Source organism: Mesoplodon bidens (genome assembly GCF_964165515.1).
Source record: "Mesoplodon bidens genome assembly, chromosome: 10".
Lineage (NCBI taxonomy): Eukaryota > Metazoa > Chordata > Mammalia > Artiodactyla > Ziphiidae > Mesoplodon > Mesoplodon bidens.
The window spans coordinates 71,624,486-71,644,043 of NC_138172.1; the positions used below are offsets into that span (position 1 = coordinate 71,624,486).

Consider the following 19,558-nt stretch of genomic DNA (forward strand, 5'->3'; position numbering starts at 1 on the left):
GTACTCTTACTATTCCTTAAAGGAGATACAATGTGTGAGGTGAAACAGAAGAGTTATACTATTTTTTTTTCATGACAGAAGAGTGTGCTATACTTAAAATATACATAAGCCCTACTTTTAAAAGTGACACAACAGTGCACCAGCTAGTTAGATAAGAAATGAAGTAGCTTCTCAGCATCGAAAGGATAACTATCATAAACCTCACATATAAATTCACTTGAGGAAGAATGCAGTGGTAACGGCGTGACATGTGAGAAAGCAGTGGTCACATATGATGTAAGCGTAGAGCAGCAATGCCCAGATCAACATACACATATGCCTGGGGAAAGTCAGTACGTATAGCACATATGTGGCAGAACTCTGAGAAGATTCACCAGGAACCTCTTTAAAGCACATCTGAGGCCTTAGACAAGAGAAGGAAAGGAGCTCTTAAGGGCACCAAATTAGCACAGTCAGAGATTTTTAAGACTTTCCTAACTTGGAAATGGTCACATGGTCAAATGTTCACATGGTCTTCCAGCTCCTGACCAATGCTTGTGCAATGGAGATGAAGTACGAGGCATAGACTCCTTGTTGCCTCCCAGTAGTCATTCTCCCCTTCTTCCTTAGTAACCAAACCCCAGATTATAGCTGGGCACGTGGCCTCCCAAGATTTACATTTCTCTGCCTCACTTACTGCTTGGTGTGGCCATGTGACTAAGTTAAGACTAATGAAATCTAAGTGGAAATGTCGTGTGGAAATGCCAACAGTTCTCTTTAAGAAGAAGCAGCTGCAATCTCCTCCTACTACTCATGCCTTCCTCCTTCCTACAAGGTGCATCTCTGGGCTGGAGTTCAAGAAGCCATCTTGTGCCACAAGGTGATGTGATAAGGAAGGTGGTCACAGACCTGCCCATGCAGTCTTGGACTGCCTACCTCCAGGATTCTTTTAAGTGAGATAATAAATGCTCATATCTTTAAGACCTATTAAGTTTTTCTGTCACTCACAGATGCATCAAGACCTCATGGATTCAACTCGAGAGTATATATATGTATGTAAAATATCCCGAAGTGTTTACAGCCTAACACATGGTAGAAACCTAACACATGTTAGTTCCCCTTTATCTAGTATGGCATCATCAGTCAAGCCAAAATCTACAGACACATGTCAACATCCCATTAACCAGGTAGACTGAGCTGTTAGATACCATAGAAGGACACAGCCAAAATACAAACAAGCTCTGTTCTCGCTCCTCATTTTCTATAGTCATCCTTGAAAGTCCTCAGGCCTTCAGTATTTCATAGGTATCTTCAACTTGCTTTGGCTTTCTTTAAGTTGCCTACTTATTCAAGGCAGAAGTTTATCTGTCCAGCTTCTTTTCTTATCTCACGTCCTTGGGAACACCAACATCCTGTCCTTAAGCAGAACTTCTCCCCATCTCCAAGTGATACAGGTAGGGCCAACAGTGAGCCTAGGGGAACCTAGGTAAAGAGGGTACCCCATCCTCTAGTGATAGTGATTCATTTGGGCATGGGCATGATGCCAGAATCCTCACACGGACATTCTATTAACGTTAGTAGGAAAGATAAATGTCCTTTTTGAAGGTCGTGGTTCTGCAAACCTGTAAACTTGGAGCTGCCAGCCGCAAGGAGGATACTGAGACTGAAGTCAAAACATTTCTAGGGGCTTCCCTGGTGGCACAGTGGTTAAGAATCCGCCAGCCAATGCAGGGGACACGGGTTCGAGCCCTGGTCTGGGAAGATCCCACATGTCGTGGAGAAACTAAGCCCGTGCACCACAACCACTGAGCCTGAGCTCTATAGCCCACGTGTCACAACTACTGAAGCCCGCGTGCCTAGAGCCCATGCTCTGCAACAAGAAAAGCCACTGCAATGAGAAACCCGCGCACCACAACGAAGAGTAGCACCCCGCTCACCACAACTAGAGAAAGCCCGCGTGCAGCAATGAAGACCCAAAGCAGCCCAAAATAAATAAATTAAATAAATAAATTTATTTTTAAAAAAAATTCTAGACTTCCTAGTAATGTAAGACAATAAATTTCTTTTTCTCTGATTTGAGGTAGGTTTTTATTTCTTGTCACTGAGACAGTTCAGTAGACTAACATTAGACAGGTCATTTTTCCAGGTTTCAATGACATATTAAGAATAAAATAGGGCTTCCCTGGTGGCGCAGTGGTTGAGAGTCCGCCTGCCGATGCAGGGGACACGGGTTCGTGCCCCGGTCCGGGAAGATCCCACATGCCGCAGAGCGGCTGGGCCCGTGAGCCATGGCCACTGGGCCTGCGCATCCGGAGCCTGTGCTCCGCAGCGGGAGAGGCCACAACAGTGAGAGGCCCGCGTACCGCAAAAAAAAAAAAAAAAAAAAAAAGAGTAAAATAGATAGGGAAACTATAGAATCCACAACTTTTTAGTATCTGCATTGGTATCTTCTTAGTACTGCAAAATTCTGATTCATATTACTCATATAATAGTAGTTATATAATATTACTAATATCACATGGAAACTGGGAAATGTTTGGAGCTATGTCTTCATCTAATATAGATATGAAACTATTGCCGTGATTTTCATCCTTCTAATTATATTTAAAGATGCTAATCATGCTTTTACATCATATCAACATTTAGAAAATAGTTCTGGTGTGCTACTTAAGTGTTTCATTATTTTGGTGGCTTCCTTGGAAATCTAAATTTTATTGTCCTGATATAAAAACTCCCTCTACCAGAAACATACAGATAGCACAGCAACTTTCAGTAATAATTTCTCCCATTAAAGAAGCAATTCCATTTTTTAAAAGTAGCAGGCAACACAAGTTTGTTATTTAAAAAATGGATACTTCCTACTTGTAACAATAATCCTGATTTTGTCTCAGTGAGAAGTGTTGGTGTTCTCATGATAAACTAACCAAAATTTAATCACAAATAAAAGAAATATTGATTTTCAAAGATCCTAGTGCTTGAGAGTGAAGTTAGTAAATACACATTTACACAAGTTAAAGATACATTTAAATTTCTACAGACCTATGGATGAAGAATATTTTATATATGAATAAGAATAGTTCCTAATTCCTAACACCCTTGGCTATGCACCTAAATTAAGAGTGAAAATACAGACACTCCTAAGTGAAAACGTACTATACTTCTTTTATCATTTAGATTGAGGCAAAACAGGGTCTCATAAGAGATAAATATTCTTAACAAGCAAATAAAGAACTCAGCCACTGGGGTTTTATTTTTATTTCAATTGTTTAAGCTTTTATAACAAAGTTTCTAGTGTTCTGAAAGCCTTTTACAGCTATAATTATATGAACAACACAATTTAATTAGCATGCATTCAGTGTACAGCTCTATAATAGGAATTTTCATTAATTAAAATAGATGGAAATACAAAAGCATTAGCTGTAAACAATTTGAGTAAGCAAGAATCTAATTTGTCTGTTGCACAACAAAGAAAAACACATTGCAGTTATGTGAATAAATTTGGCTTGCACAGCAACTGCATGTTTTTTTTTTTTTTTTTTAAAGAAGATGTTGGGGGTAGGAGTTTTTATTAATTAATTAATTTATTTTTGCTGTGTTGCGTCTTCATTTCTGTGTGAGGGCTTTCTCTAGTTGTGGCAAGCGGGGGCCACTCTTCATCGCGGTGCGCGGGCCTCTCACTATCGCGGCCTCTTGTTGCGGAGCACAGGCTCCAGACGCGCAGGCTCAGTAGTCGTGGCTCACGGGCCCAGTTGCTCCGCGGCATGTGGGATCCTCCCAGACCAGGGCTCGAACCCGTGTCCCCTGCATTAGCAGGCAGATTCCCAACCACTGCGCCACCAGGGAAGCCCCGAACTGCATGTTTATCTAATAATTTCAGACTTCATTCATTTTAGAAATATTCACTGGGTATCTACTATACATCAACATTGTTATAGGTCTTGGGAATCATTAGTGAATAGAACAGAAAAAGATTCCTGTCCTTATGAAGTTGACATTCTAGCAGAGGAGACAGATAATGTACAACAGACACAGTACATAGGTAAACTATACATGTCAAATGGTGATAAGTGCTATGGGAAAAAAAAAGGAAAATGTAGATTAATGTAAGGTGGTCAGCGGTAGCCGGGGAGACGGGTGGGCTGCAGTTTTCACTAGCTAGGGTGGTCAGGGCATGCCTCATTAAGAAAGTGACATTTGAGCAAAGACTTCAAAGAGGTGACAGTGTGAGCTATGTGGGTATCTGAGGGAAGAGCATTCGAGGCAGAGAAAACAGCCAGGGCAAATGCCCTAGGGCTGAAGATCTGTGGACTGTTGAAACCTGAAGCCTAGAGAGCAAAGGGGAGAATGTGAGAAGAAAATAAAAAGCTATAAGGTAAGGGCCCCTTTGTTTACAAGGGGGAAGCAGGAGAGCCTTTCTGGTAGGGCTAGTTACAATATTTGTGAGGCCAAAGACATAATGAAAATGCAGGGCCCCTTGTTCAAAAAGGAAAAAGTGCTGTCAAAGATATTAAAAGATAAGCCTTCTCCCTTAAAAATATTTTAGTAATTACAGCGATTACTTATAATTAGATGAATAATAGTATTACATGAGTACTGATAAACTTCCAAATTGTAAAAAAATAATATGTTGGTGTTATAATTTTATATAACACAAAAATAATAATACTTTATTAATATATCTTGATTGATCATACAATTTTCCTGACTTGTTTTTCTATGTATGCATTTACTAGGTCACCAAAATTTGTATTTTGAGCAATTTCATTTTCAGTTGATATAACTGAAAGCTCTTAGCAAATGCAAGATCACAAATAATTTTTCTTTCAAAAGTTTTCCTTCTTGTGATGATAAGTTTTAGGATGTACTCTCTAAGCAACTTGGAAATATACAATACAGTATTATTAACTATAGTCACCATGGTAGGCGGAGGTGGTCAAAAGGTACAAACTTCCAGTTATAAAATAAGTAAGTCATGGGGAGGTAATATACAAATAATTTTTTAAAAAAATTTTATTGGAGTATAGTTGATTTACAATGTTGTGTTAGTTTCAGGTGTACAGCAAAGTGAATCAGTTATACATATACATATATCTACTCCTTTTTAGATTCTTTTCCCATACAGACCATTATGTACAAATAATTTTTTTTTTTTTTTTTTTTTTTTTTCGGTACGCGGGCTTCTCACTGCTGTGGCCTCTCCCGTTGCGGAGCACAGGCTCCAGACGCGCAGGCTCAGTGGCCATGGCTCACGAGCCCAGCCGCTCCGCGGCATGTGGGATCTTCCCAGACTGGGGCACGAACCCGCGTCCCCTGCATCGGCAGGCGGACTCGCAACCACTGCGCCACCAGGGAAGCCCCTACAAATAATTTTTAATTTTGAGAAAGATCTTTCTGCAGACGTAACTGTTACTGGAGTTGTTAAGAGTATTTCACAAGCTGTGACAACACTGAGATAAATTTCCTATAAATTATTTCAAAATATAAAATTTAGTATATCTAAGCTGATGAATCTTATAAAACAATTTCTCTAAAAAGATTTAACTCTTCATACAAATCAGTTTCATGTTAGTTTGAACTTAATTTTTTTATAGATTTATTTTATTTATTTATTTGTTTGTTTGTTTTTGGCTGCGTTGGGTCTTCATTGCTGTGCTCAGACTTTCTCTAGTTGCGGCGAGTGGGGGCTACTCTTTGTTGTGTTGCGCGGGCTTCTCATTGCGGTGGCTTCTCTTGTTGTAGAGCATGGGGCTGCGGGTGTGCGGGCTTCAGTAGTTGTGGCACACGGGCTCAGTAGTTGTGGCTCGCGGGCTCTGGAGTGCAGGCTCAGTAGTTGTGGTGCACGGGCTTAGTTGCTCCGTGGCATGTGGGATCTTCCCGGACCAGCGCTCGAACCCATATGCCATGCATTGGCAGGCAGATTCTTAACCACTGCACCACCAGGGAAGCCCTGAATTTAATTTTAAATGCAAATACATACAATGCATTTTAATGTTTCCTCTGACATCTCCTGTAACTTGTGGAAGTTGAACAAGAAACCGAGTGGCTTTATAATTTGTACATAATTCAAAACACATGTTTATACATTCTATCACCATATCTTTATGATTACAAGGAAAACTTTAATTTAAAAATTGTCTTCTTCATTAATTGGTTCATCTCAAGCTTCATATGAAAATATTGTCCTTTTCTGTTGAATGTGATGATCTTTAAATTTAATTTCTAAGCCTGCAGATATTTTCTTTACAATGTTGCAGCAGTTTTCAAAACTGAAAATTCTAACCTCTCTGAAGAATTCTGTCAACTCTCTGATATGCTTTATTGCCATGTCCATATAACCGCTTTTATTTTGTAATAACTTACTGATAAAGTTTGCAGCCTGAGCACCAGCAGTTCCTGTCCCAGTGCTAAGGCTGGAGACTTAAATATCAGATGCTGCTAGGACCAGCTCTGGGTACACAAGGGACAGCCAGCCTTGCATGCCTGTCCTGGTGCTGCTCCCTTGGGAAGCCCCTACCATCTTGAGTGGTCACCTCTGCTGATGCTATGGTGGTCACTCTCATTTATCTAGGTCCAAGCTCCAGCATGCCTGCCCCCTCAGGGTCCTGCGGTGCCCTGGACTGTTCCCAGGTGTGCAGCTGGCCAAACGCTACTGGGTGGGTGCTGCCTGCTGTGCCCGAGCTGAAAGGTCAAACAGGATGGAGACTGAAAGATGTCCACTGATTCAGCAACAGGAACATCACTGGTGAATTTAGTCAGGGCAACTTTTGTGAAATGAAAGGAAATACATAAACGCAACTGTGGGATACAGCAATTTCAGGATCAAAGGACTATGAAAGGAAGATCTATTCCAGTCTCAGCTCCACAGACTAATTACTGTGTGACCCTGCAGAAGTCAATTAAATGTTCAGAGCCCTGGTTTTCTCATCTAAAATGGGAATAATACCTAGCCACCCATAGGGTTATGGTAAAAATTAAGTGAGATAATACATGTGAAAGTGCTATAAGATTGGCAAAGCTCTATATAAAATGAAATGTATTCACTGTTATCAAATAACAATAAGTAAATTTGTTCATGTTATTTAGCAAGAAGTACACTAAAAATCTGACCAAAACCACATGGCCCAGAATAGGAAAGGCCAAATTCACTGAGAATGATGGAAATTCTGCTAAAAGAGCTCTGCTCCAAGGAAAGCAGCTTTCAAATGAGGAAGATATTTAGATCTGCAAGTGATAAAGCACTAGCTAAATTTACTGCTATAGTTTCTCCAACAATTTAAACAACATGTTTTAACTATGGTTGTGCTTTTTGCCACAGTCGATTATAAATGCAAATAACTAGAGTAAAAATCCTGCCAGTTGTAATCAATCACTACGCATTCGTGTAGGAAGGATTTCCCAGACGGCTTTGCATTCTGTTTGCTTTCTTTGCATATCGTTCTTTGGGAGGATATGAAGGTGAACAGTAATAACTAGAAGTATCTTTGGATCATCTGTAAATGTATCCTCAAATCCTGAAATAAAGATCTATGGTAAAACTGCAAACTTGTGCCTCGGGAGAAACCAAAGCTAAAGACAGTCAAGGGGAAAAAATCCATAAAGAAAAACATTCATAACTCAGTAAAATCCTGAATTGGAATGAAAAATCTTTGTCTGTGGAAATGTTGGTGAGGAGCCAAAAATGGATGATAGCTAATAGTTATTGAGCACATACTGTGTACTGAGGCATATGTTTTTCATGTATAGTCCATTTGATCATGGCAAATGAAGTAGCTATTACGGTATCACTTTCCCCATTTACAGATTAAAAACTGAGACACAGAGAGATTAAGTAACTTGCCCAAGCCACACAGCTATTAAGTATTAAAATTGGGAGCTGAACCAAGCTTGTATGGCTCCAAAAGCCCACAGTCTTAATCAATGTGTTATACAGTCTCCCACAATTACTTCTTCAGAGAGAATTATAAAGTTCCTAAAATTACTTAATTACATAACAGTCTAAATCATTTCTGATGTCTCTGCTACTTTCTAATCTTCCTAAAAATGTTAACAACAGAGTATTAAACCAAGATGGGTCCCCTTTTTAACATGGGGCCCTGTGTTACTACATACTACACCCATGAAGCCTGCCCTAGCATTAGCATAAAGTGCTTTGATTTATTTTATAAATAAGCGGGATGTAAATTATAAACAAAGACCAATTTTGGAATTGGAAAGTTGTGTAGAGTACACCTCAGATCTCTGGGAAAGATATCATTAAAGACAAATACCACGAGTACCCCCTCTGTTCCTATCCCCCAACCCCTCTCAACCTGTATTAAGCTTTGTACCAAGATCAGAGAATCCCAAACTTTAGTTCTAGTTTAGTGCATCAGAATCACTTAGAGGGTGATTTAACAATCTGTTGTTAAAACACAGATTGCTCTGATTTAGCAGGTCTGGGTGAGGCCCAAGAATTTGCATTTCTAATAAGTTCCTAGGTGACACTGATGCTGTTGGTCCAGGGATCACACTTTGAGAACCATCAGACCAGACAAAAAGGCAGCTATCTGTAGTTTCATTTTCAATTCACTGAAAAGGCCTCTGTCCAAATAATATCTCAGGAAGGAACCAGAAGTAAAACTCCTTTTACAAGAAATAAAGTCCATCACTATGCATTCACCAAGAAAGGGAAGGCTACAGCTCCCAATAGATAACCCTCTATGTGCTAGTTCTATCACTCAACAAATATTCATAGAGTAGGCAGTATGTATTTGACACTGTTTTAGGAGTGGGGTATACAACAGTGAACAAAGATAGACCCCGTGCCTTCAGGAAGTTTATACTTGAGTGGGCGGAGACAGGCAATAAACAAATTTAACAAGTAAATACGGCGTATAGTATGTTAGTTGGTGTTACATGCTATAAAGAAAAATAGAGCACATTTAAGGAGCGAGTGTGGGGTGAGAGCTATTCTTTCACGTCGAGTGGTCAGGGAAGGTCTCACAGAGAAGACATCTGAGCAGACACCTGGAGGACAGGAAGGGACAAGCCAGGAGCAAACCTGGGAGAAGAGGGGTCTAAGCAGAGGGGAAAATAGCAAGTGCAAAGGTCTTGAGCTGGGAACACACTTCATGTGTTTGATGAATAGCAATATAATGTTTTAAATTATTATGAATGAGGGAAATTTTCTACTGTCCTCAAGGATTAATGGGAAAAATGATACTGAGTGTATGAATGTCAGAAAATTGGGAAGAAACAAGGAGAGGTCTCGCCACACTCAATATGCAGATAACTTCTCCATTCTGGTATCACAATGTTTTAAGAACACACTTTCACATAATGTAGAGGTTAAATACAAATGTGCTTCCTCACCCCTCGGGTGGGACAATGCGGAGGCCTGTTCCTCGCAGTCCCCCAGGGAACACCAGTGGGATTGAGTCCCAGTTGCCTACAGTGGTAACCTGCTCTTTAATGTACCTGCCGTGGCTTCCTTTCCTTCCCCACCTCACTTCCCCACGACCTGACTGGTGCTTCCTGGGCTCACCTTGCAAGTAAACTACTTCCACTCAAATACTGGCCTCAGGATCTGCTTGAAGGAGTAGGTTGGCAGCCTAAGACAAGTACCTTCCAGCTAAGGAGTCACATCGCTGTGTGAGGGCATCTCTGATCCACTTGTCAGTCTTTTTTTTTACTGCCTTTAATTCAAGCAATGCCTTTTATTTTACCACTGGCCCAGCAATTTTCATCACATGTATATGCTCTGTCACAGAACTCATAGTCCCCACAATCAAATGGCTTCATAAAACTCTCAGGCCATTTTTTCAGAGGTATTTGATCAAATGAATTACAAATAGCTTTAACATGTAGTTATCATTGCAAAAATGATGGTATCATGCAATTTCTTGATTGGTCATTCTTAAGAGCCATCCAGATTGAGACTCATTTGTTTATGTACAATAATAAAATCCATATTTTAAAAGTGCATCCTTAGGGCTTCCCTGGTGGCGCAGTGGTTGAGAGTCCGCCTGCCGATGCAGGGGACATGGGTTCGTGCCCCGGTCCGGGAAGATCCCACATGCCGCAGAGCGGCTGGGCCCGTGAGCCATGGTTGCTGAGCCTGTGCGTCCGGAGCCTGTGCCCCGCAACGGGAGAGGCCACAACAGTGAGAGGCCCGCGTACCGCAAAAAAAAAAAAAAAAAAAGTGCATCCTTAGTACAATCTCTGCTTGTTTGATGGACTGCTGCTGCTCTCTCCAAGTTCATTAGCTGTGGGTGGAGTGGCAGTATTATCCCCTTCCTCATTAAGATCTTGGAGTACCTCAAGGTCATGCTCTTACATAATTCCAGGGTTTTAAGCTGATATGTGTTCCTGTTTTTAAACACAAAGCCATGTTTTCAGTTGAAAGTATGATTTAAAAAGTGTTAAAACATTAAGAATATTAGTAAAATCACAAAAGCCATAAATGTGATTTATAAGGAAATTCAGTGTAACAGGAAGTGGAGCCAAGTACAGGTACATGTTTATAAACAACACATCTGGTAAGTGAAATTGTGGCCTGAAGTTGAACAGATCTGTGGGAGCCAAGGGGTTTTTGTACAATTTTGTGGTTGACCAGTGTTTTCTGCTTGAAAGCCAACTTTGAGAAAAATAAAATATTTACTGGCAGCCATGTTTGGGTGAATGTCTAATGAAATTAGCTTTATTGAGACCCATGGGGGAGAAGTTCTAGTCTAATCATTCAGATTACTGAATTTACTGAATAGAAGGACATCATAAAACAAACGACACTAAAATTTTCATACCTGGGAATATTAATGTTTTATTTTGAAATAATTATAAATTTACAGGGATTTGCAAAAAGATTACAGTGTGGTTCGGTGTACCTTCACCCAGTTTCCCCCAATGGTTATATCTTGCATAGCTATAATATATTATCAAGACCAAGAAACTGACATTGGTACAATACATGTGTAGAGTTCTATGCCATTTTATCACATGTGTAGATTCAAGCAACCATCACTGCAGTCAAGATACAGAACTATTCCATCACCACAGAGATCTACTGATGTTGACACTGTACCAGTTTGAATGAAGTATAGAAACCTTACTTCCCTTTAAATCCCTTTACCCTCCCCATTTGTAACTGTCATCAGACAATGCTTTGTTTTTTGCTTCATCAAACACGATTTTTCAAACTCAAGAGAAGAAAAGTTTATTTTATTAGTGTATATTTTTGTTCTCTCTCTCATTCCTTCTTTTGTTCTCATGTTCCAAGATTCATTCTTTTTTCATTTTCCTTCTTTTTAAGAACTTCTTTTATCCCTCCTTTTAGGATAGATATGCTGGCAACTAATTCTCTTAGTTTTCCTTTGTCTGAAAATGTCTTTATTTCCCCTTTATTCCTGAAGGATAATTACACTGGGGACAGGATTCTGGGCTGACAGTTCTTTTCCGTCAGCACTTGAGAATATTCTGCTACTTCCTGCTAGACTCCACACTTTCTGATGAAAAATACACTATAATTCAAATTATTTTTTCCCTGTAGGTATCATTTCTTTCTCATTGTTTTCAGATTTTTTTTCTTTGTCTTTAGTTTTCTGAAGTTTAACTAATATTTGTTTTAAAGTGGATTTCTTTGAGTTTATCCTGTTTGGAACTTTCTCAGCTTCATAAAGTTCTAGGTTCATGCCTTTTGCCAAATTTGGGGAATTTTCAGTCTTATTTCCTCAAATATTTTTCAACTATACTCTTTTTCTCCTGTCTTTTGGGACTTTGACAACATGAATGTTAGATCTTTTGCTGTAGTTCTCACAGGTCCCTGAGGGTCTGTTCATTGTTTTCTTTTTTTCAGTCTATTTTCTTTCTGTTATCCATACTTGGTAATTTCTATTGTTATATTTTAAAATTTATTAATTCTTTCATCTGACCTCTCCATTCTGCAGTTTTTAATTTCAGTTATTGTACTTTCAGTCTGAAATTCCAATTTCATTCTTCTTTATATCTTCTATTTTTTTGGCCAAGATTTTATATCTTTTCATTTGTTTCAAACATGTTCATGATTGTGCACTGAAGTATTTTTGGGATGGTTGCTTTAAAATCCTTGTCAGATCATTCTAAGATCTGTGTTATCTATGTTTTAGCATCTGTTGATGGTTTCTCCTTATGGAAGTTGGTATTTTCCTAGTTCTCAATATTTCTTATTTAATGCATAATTTTTCATTGTATCCTGGAGAGTTTAGGCATTAGTTACTGAGATTCTAGGTCATACTTAAAACTTCTATTTTAGCAGGTCTCTTCTGACATCATGCTACTGCCAGGTGGGGGTAAGGGTCCCGGTTCACCACTCTGCCTCTCTTGACACCTGTGGAGGGGCCTCATTCCTGTGGACAGAGGTGAGATTTCAGGCTCCCTTCTAGACCTCAACCGACACCTCCCTGGACAAGAAAGGGAGGGGCACCTTGTGATGCTCAGTGACCTCACAGCAGGGTGGGGAGGCCTTGATACTGCTGGATGGTGGTGAACTCCAGGATCCCTAAGAGACTTCCACTGACAACCTGAGGGAGGGGAGAAGGGAAGCTGTTACCTCCAAGTGGGGAAGAAAGTCCTCCCACTCCTCAGATACCACCCTGGCAGCAGCAGAATGGGGTGCCTTGTTACAGCCCAGCCTTTGCTGTCTGGGTGAGGGTGGGGTCATGAGTTTTTCCATGGTATTTGGATGGAGCAGGGCAACCAGTATCTAAAAGTTTCTGTCTCACTGGGTTTCCCCCTTTCCTGGTGCCTTGGCTATAGAGAGCAGAATTTTTTTGGCACTTTTGTCTAAGTCTACTGGTGTTTCTGGGTTGCCAGTTTCTCCAGCATCCAGTCTGGGATACATGAAGCAACAAAACAAAACAAAACAAAAAGACACAGGGAACTCACGGCTGTGTCATTCCTTTAGGTCCTGAAGTCCCCTGGCCAGTCTACCTTCTTATCTCCACCTTTCAGGGTCTTCTTATATTCTTTTATATATAACACCCAGAGCTTTTAGCTGTACTTAGTGAGAGGATTAGAGAGAAGTATGTTGACTTCATCTTTGCCTGGAGACAGAAGTGACTGGCCATAGTTTTAAAGTGGCAAAAAGAATAAAGATTTCTAACTTTTCAACCCTTAGACTGAATAGGGCATTGACGTTCACAAAGTACATTCATATTCATTGCTTCTTTTCATCCTCAAAACAACCTGGAAAATGTAATATTATTAGCATCAACCTTTCTCAGATGGTGGAACTGGTTCCGAAGTGAGAGGCCTGACCCAGAGTCACATAGTGAGTTAGTCACAGGGCTGAGGCCAGAATTAGATTATTCTACTTGTTGCCAAATTTTTTGAGCCAGATGAGGTAGAAGCATGAGTACACAGAGCTGAATAACTGGCTAATAAGATTTATTTTAAACACTCTTCTGTGGCCCTCCTTCTCTCCCTGTCTGGTCCTCTTGTCTTGAAGGTGCAGGATCTATTCTCTGCCTGTGCAGCAGGACTGGGCAAGCTACGTGACCCACAGCATCATCAGCAAAGTCTGTTTCCCAGGGCACAGGTGAGAGCCCTGCTGGGCTTAGCCCTGGCCCCACTGGAGTGTGGGACTGCCCCTCCCATGAGGCAATCCCTCTACCAAGCCCTGGCCTCCCACCCAGCCAGAGCACAGGTGGACAGGTATTCTCCAACATTCTTCTCCAAGTCTGAGGTGGTAGCCCTGGGAGCTTTCTTTTCCCCTTCACCCTCTTCTTCTCATAAATTGAAAGGCTGCCCTTGATATTGTTCATCATTTGTGAAATCAAATGTTAAAAAGCAATGGTTCACAATAGGTTTTCAGAAACCATCCTGGCTGGCCTTGTTGCAGTGCAGAGGCTTTAGCTGCCCAGTGGCGCCAGCTATGGGGACCTGTATCTTGGGTGCAACCAGTCCTCCTGGCAGTGTGCGCCCTATTCATTTTGGTCAAACCATGTTCTTCTCTAACACCAAATTTCCAAACTTTTCCAAAAGCACTCACTGTACCTAAAATGAATTTCCTACACCCCAAGCTTTTAGGTAAAGCATAAGATTGGCTGGAAAACTGGGGTTCTGCAGATTTACAAGTGCATGTGATAAAACCCCCGAAAAGTCTAGATTTCAAAGTTTTCTGCCTAAATCTTTAAGTAAAATTCATACTCCAGAATGATGTGCTGCATTCAGCTTGTGGCTTCAGGTATCCCCTGATAGAGCACCACATACTCCCAAGATCAATGCACTCCAGCTTGAAAAGCATAACACCAGGTAAAATATCAAGTAAAGCTACAACCTCTTTTATATGGTGCAGTACCATACACTAAACACATCTGTGGACCTACTAAATTTTATCTTTCCAAAAAATTATTCCAAAACCGGTGAGCAAAATTAATATGCTAGAAGGCAGTTTTTACCTGTTACTAAACAACATCAGATATATTTCAGAAAAATCAAAGTTCAGAAGAGGCGGAATGTACTTCCTAGTGGAGATGTGCTAAATAACAAATAACCACAAAGATTCTTTTACTTAATTTCCCATGATACAAATTTAGAGCTTTATAAATTCTCACCACCAGTCCTGCTATTCTGCAGTCATGGAGTCATATCACTGATCTGAGTTAAGTAGGAAAAGATGCGTCTAGATTAGTAAGATTCCTGAACTACAGAATTTTGGAAAGAAATGTGATTAATTTTATTTAGCTTTAATTGTACACAGTAACCAGAATTAAGCTACAGTAGGTTAACCCAGTAGAGCAGCCTTAAAGGGACAGTGTAAGATGAACTGGATTTACACTGAGCATGTGTTCCTGGAGACTAATCTTCACCAGAACAGCAGGCACTTCCGTTTAACATCGAAAGTGGCACAGCTTCCATTCACCAGGCCTGCCAAATTATATAATCCTTAAAAAAATATTTTTCAATTTACGGGATAAATGTGACTTCAAATATTGTGTATAAATGAGACTTTATTGATACCTTGTATTTTACCAAAGTCCCACAATTCAAGTTTTCCTGAAGTGTGAACATACTATATATGACATATATAAAGGCAATGAAAACAGAGATTCCCCCAGGCTCTTAGTTTAGTGTTAATTTCCTTGATAACCCTCTCCTCTGCAGATGAATCAGAGAGAGACATGAGTCTGCCTCCATCTATCCATCCACTATTGAAGAACACTTTCCTGCAGAGTAGGAGCCTGGATTAGTGACGCTGACCAGAGCCCTTGGTGGTGAGCAACACCCAGGAGGAAAGAGTGTTCTCACACCCAGCAGACAAGCTCAGGGCACACCATTCCTTCACCACAGACACTAGGGGAACTACAGTGAACAGAAACAGCATTCCCAAACAGACAACAGCACTCTCAAATGACAGAGGTGAGCCCACCACTGAGAATCACCAAACATCTGAGGAAAGTCTGTACCGGGAAAGCAACGCACCAACCTCAACAATAGAAGAACATTCACATAAAGAGGAAGTACATAGAAAGAAAAGCCAGTGTTTCCAAGAAAGATAATTTTCTTCAGAAGGAAAAGGGAGCAGATCATATGAATAAACAAGAATAGACTTTTTTCATTTCCTACAAATGAAAAATAAAATTGTAAAAACTAAAAATTTAAGAGGTAGGTGATAGAGAATACACATGGCTGAAAAGCAAACCACCATCCTGGAAGACTGAGTAACAGTTTCTTTCAGAACTCGGAACCAAAAGACAAAGAGGTGGGAACTATGAATGGACAGTTGTAATATTTGAAGGATAGAACTGGTAGTTCTGGTAGTTCCAGAAGTTCCAGAAAGACAGAATAAATAAGTTGGAGGGAAGAAAATTAATTTTTGAATCATCAAAGAAATTACCAATGTGATGACCCCTGAGCTTGAATATAAGGGTTTTCAGATTGAAGTGGCTGAATGAGAGACAAGAATACATGAATATATGTAAAAATAGCCATACCTAGACAATCAGTAGACTCACTGATATAAAATTTCATAAAAAGAAAAAAATCCTAAAAACATCCAGGAAAAAAGGGTATTTCCTAAGAAGAAATAAGAGCCAGATTGACACTGACATCTACTCAGCAACACTGCATACAAAGAGACAATGAAGCAATATCCTCATAGCTATGAGAGAAAGGAATTTTTAACCTAGAATTCTATAGCCAGTCAAACTGTCATTTAACTGTGAAGGGGAATGAAAAGCTTCAGAAAGCTCCCCAGTCTTGAACTCTCTCTAAAAACTTATTAGAAGATGATTATCAGCAAAACTACAAGGGAATCCAAGGAATAGACATAAGTATAAGAAACAGTGATAAGCACAGAAACATAACTTAGAGATAAGTTTAAGCAAATGCTGATAATGAAAATGATTTTTGACAATCCTGAATAAAATTATCAGTAGATCTCAATACCTAACGTGCTGGGAAAGTAGGAAAGGCAAAGTAAAAGTGTGCTAAGGTCCCTGCCTGGGGAGAAGAGAGACAGACAGGCAGGCAGATGGAGGAAGTTCAGATGTTGAGAAAAAATACAAATAAGTTTTAATATCTAAATTTAAACCACACAGAGGTGTGTACACCTTGAGAGAGAAAATGGAAAGTGGCAAAAACAACAAAGAGCACAGTCAAACCAACAAACAGCATGAAAGGAAAAAAAATAGAGAGTATGATAAATAGAAAAAAAAAAAACCTGAGAGGATAGCTCCAAACACTATTACAGTAATCATAATAAATATTAACAGGTTAAAGTTACCAATTAAATACAAGGGACTCTGAGTTTAGCTACAAAGGCAAAAGCCAAATATATTTTATTTACCAGACCTATATTTAAAGACAAAATGACACAGGGCAGTTGAGTTAAGAGATCGAGAAAGATAAAGCAGATAAAGGCTAACAAAAATAGTTTCAGGAAAAATGGGATACAAGAATAAAAGTATTAAAAAGGACAGTGAGGAATGCTTCCTACTGATGAAAGATATGATTCACTAGGACCAACTTGAGCAGCCTGGATAAAAATGCTCTTGCCTGTCATTTTTGAAATCCTATCATCATTGGGCTGGGCATCTTTGTCAAGTCAGTGAACAAAACAAATAAATCTCCAGCCTTCAATGGAGCTTTTGTTCTAGTAGCAGACAGACAAACAAAGCAACTAGTAAGTAAACTATATAGTACATCAGATGGTGATAAGTGCTAAAACAAATAAAATAAAATAGGGAAGCGTGACAGGGAATGCAGTTTCAATCGGGTACTAATAAAGGAAGGCCTTCCTGAGAAGGGGATACATGAACAAAGACTTCAAAAGAGCTGAGGAAGCAACTAAGCAGATTTCTGAAGGAAGAGAATTCCTGGCAGAGGGCACAGCAAGGGCTCAAGGGTGAAGTGGGCTCAAGATGGGAGAGGCAGTCAGTAATGGGGGGAAAAAACAGACATCCATGAAACACAAACTAAGGTCCCCTCCCCGAATGATTTTAGAAAGGCTCAAGATAAAACACATGGGATGGGCTACCTGAAAAATGACATAACCCGAAACATTACTAAAAAGAAGAGAATTTTAGAAATGTGTGACATCCAGTCAAGGAGACCTGAATTTAGTCTAAAGAGATGCTGTTGGATTGTGACTACAACTAAAATAGCTTAAGCCTACTCAATTATATTCTACCCACTGTGATGGAAGACAGTATAAAAAGAGAAGGGCTTAACAAGTTGAGGGATCTGATGGACAGCATGGTGACTGTAGCTAATAGTATTTATAAATGTTAAAAAGCTGCTAAGAGAGCAAATCTTAAATGTTCTCACCACAAAAAAAGAAATGGGAACTACGTGACAAGATGGAGGTGGTAGCTAATACTATGGTGAGAATCATTTTGCAAATTATAAATGTGTCAAATCAACACATATACCTTAAACTTACACAATGTCATGTGTCAATTATATCTCAATAAAGCTGGGAAAAAAGAGAGAAGGGCATGCTTTGAGTAGGATTCATGAGATAGGAGTCTGGGAGACAATGTGTGTCGATATATTTTCAGCAATGTCGTGGTTGAGGGTGTACTGATCAGTGGACTTGAAAAATGGGTTTACTTAGCAGACATATTTTTCATTTGAATAGTAAAGATAGATATATCTGGGGTCAATTAGGTCATAAAATCACCCAAATGATTTCAGGATCAGAAAGCAACCTTATTACTAGTAGTTTCCCATATAGACTCCCTACAGAAAGAGAGTGTGCTTATCTAAGGGCTTGAGAGTCTAGTTCCAAGGAGACTTTGCCAACATATATTAATAAAATGGCACTCCAGTTTATTCGGAATCATTTATTCTCATGTGAGTTTGGTTCCAGTAGTCAGCAGCCTGGCACTACCTGGGTATACAGAAACAAAAGGGACCTAAGCTAAGAGTCAAGCTTTGAAATAGAGTTATTACACAGAGGTAGAGTTGGGTCAACCAGAATTAGGCCTCCCAGGTGTCACAGTCCTGCATCTGTCTAACCATATGTTTGAAACATTGTTCTCAGAAAACAGCACTGGACTTAACAGTTAGACAACCATCTAGGACTCTGCTACCACTAGCCACTAACCCTGATCAGTGCTACTTAATCTCTCTAATCCTCAGAGATTTACATATCTTTCAAAATGGGAGTAATAATAGCTATTCTGTCTATCTCACTGGTTTGTTTTGAGGCTCAGAATCTAAATCTAAAACAAACAAGGTGTAACAATAGAAGGTATTAGTACTGCCATCATCACATGCCCTACAGCCTGAGTACATAATTGATATACTGAAGCACATTACCACAGTTATCTGAGAATTGAAGGCAAGATGAAAAACCACTAACCCACTGAACAAAATATAGGAAATCCTACCTCTCAGCAACTGGTTTGGCAATGTTTTCAAAAATGGTCTCTTGCTTTGCATCTTGATCAAAAATCCTTTGAAATCTGCAAATGTGAAAACAGTAATTATTTAAAAGCTTGAGCCTTCAAACACTATTGGATTAATACATTTTTTTTCCTCCTGAAAGCTTTGTAAATTACCTCATATTTACATCACTGGGCTTACCTAACCTAACACAATGTTTGCCCTGTAGCCCCAAACACACTGTACTCTTGTACCCCTGTATACAAATGGTGGGTAAACAGTATTGCTTTGACAAGATCTGCACAATAAATCCCTCTGAAAAACTGCAGCAGCTTTGAACCAAATAATAAACTGTGTGTTTTTTAGCTCTCAAGAGGGACAGTGTCTGCAATTGGCATCAAATTCAAATCTAGATAAGTGCATGAAATGGAAACCCAAGAACAGAATGTAAACAGCCAAAGAACTTCTGATGTCTGACCTGTAAGAAAAGAATGCAGCTGTGAAATGTATGATTTTTGAACTTAGTTTTAAAGTTTTAAACTGAAGTTTATTTTCCATTAATTAGGTACTGCACCCTAGTATCAGCTACTTAATTCTTAGGACAGTTTGTTTCATTTTGTTGATCATGAGTCAAAAGTCAAACAGTAAATTAAGATAGACCTGTCCTATAAAGGAAATCTTGATCTGACTGGCAAGGCTCGAGCCATGGGGAGGGGGGATGGTGTCCATTGCACCC

At 39.6% G+C, this 19,558-nt stretch overlaps 1 protein-coding gene across 2 annotated transcripts in view; it reads right to left on the reverse strand.

Moving 5' to 3' along the window:
* Window positions 1-19,558, reverse strand: part of KIF6 (kinesin family member 6) — a 419,445-nt gene that overhangs the window by 382,691 nt on the left and 17,196 nt on the right. For both annotated transcript variants that reach the window (XM_081246112.1, XM_081246111.1), the window contains exon 3: window positions 18,828-18,902. In XM_081246112.1, coding sequence (XP_081102238.1) covers window positions 18,828-18,902 — 75 coding nt within the window. The remainder of the gene's footprint in view (window positions 1-18,827; window positions 18,903-19,558) is intronic.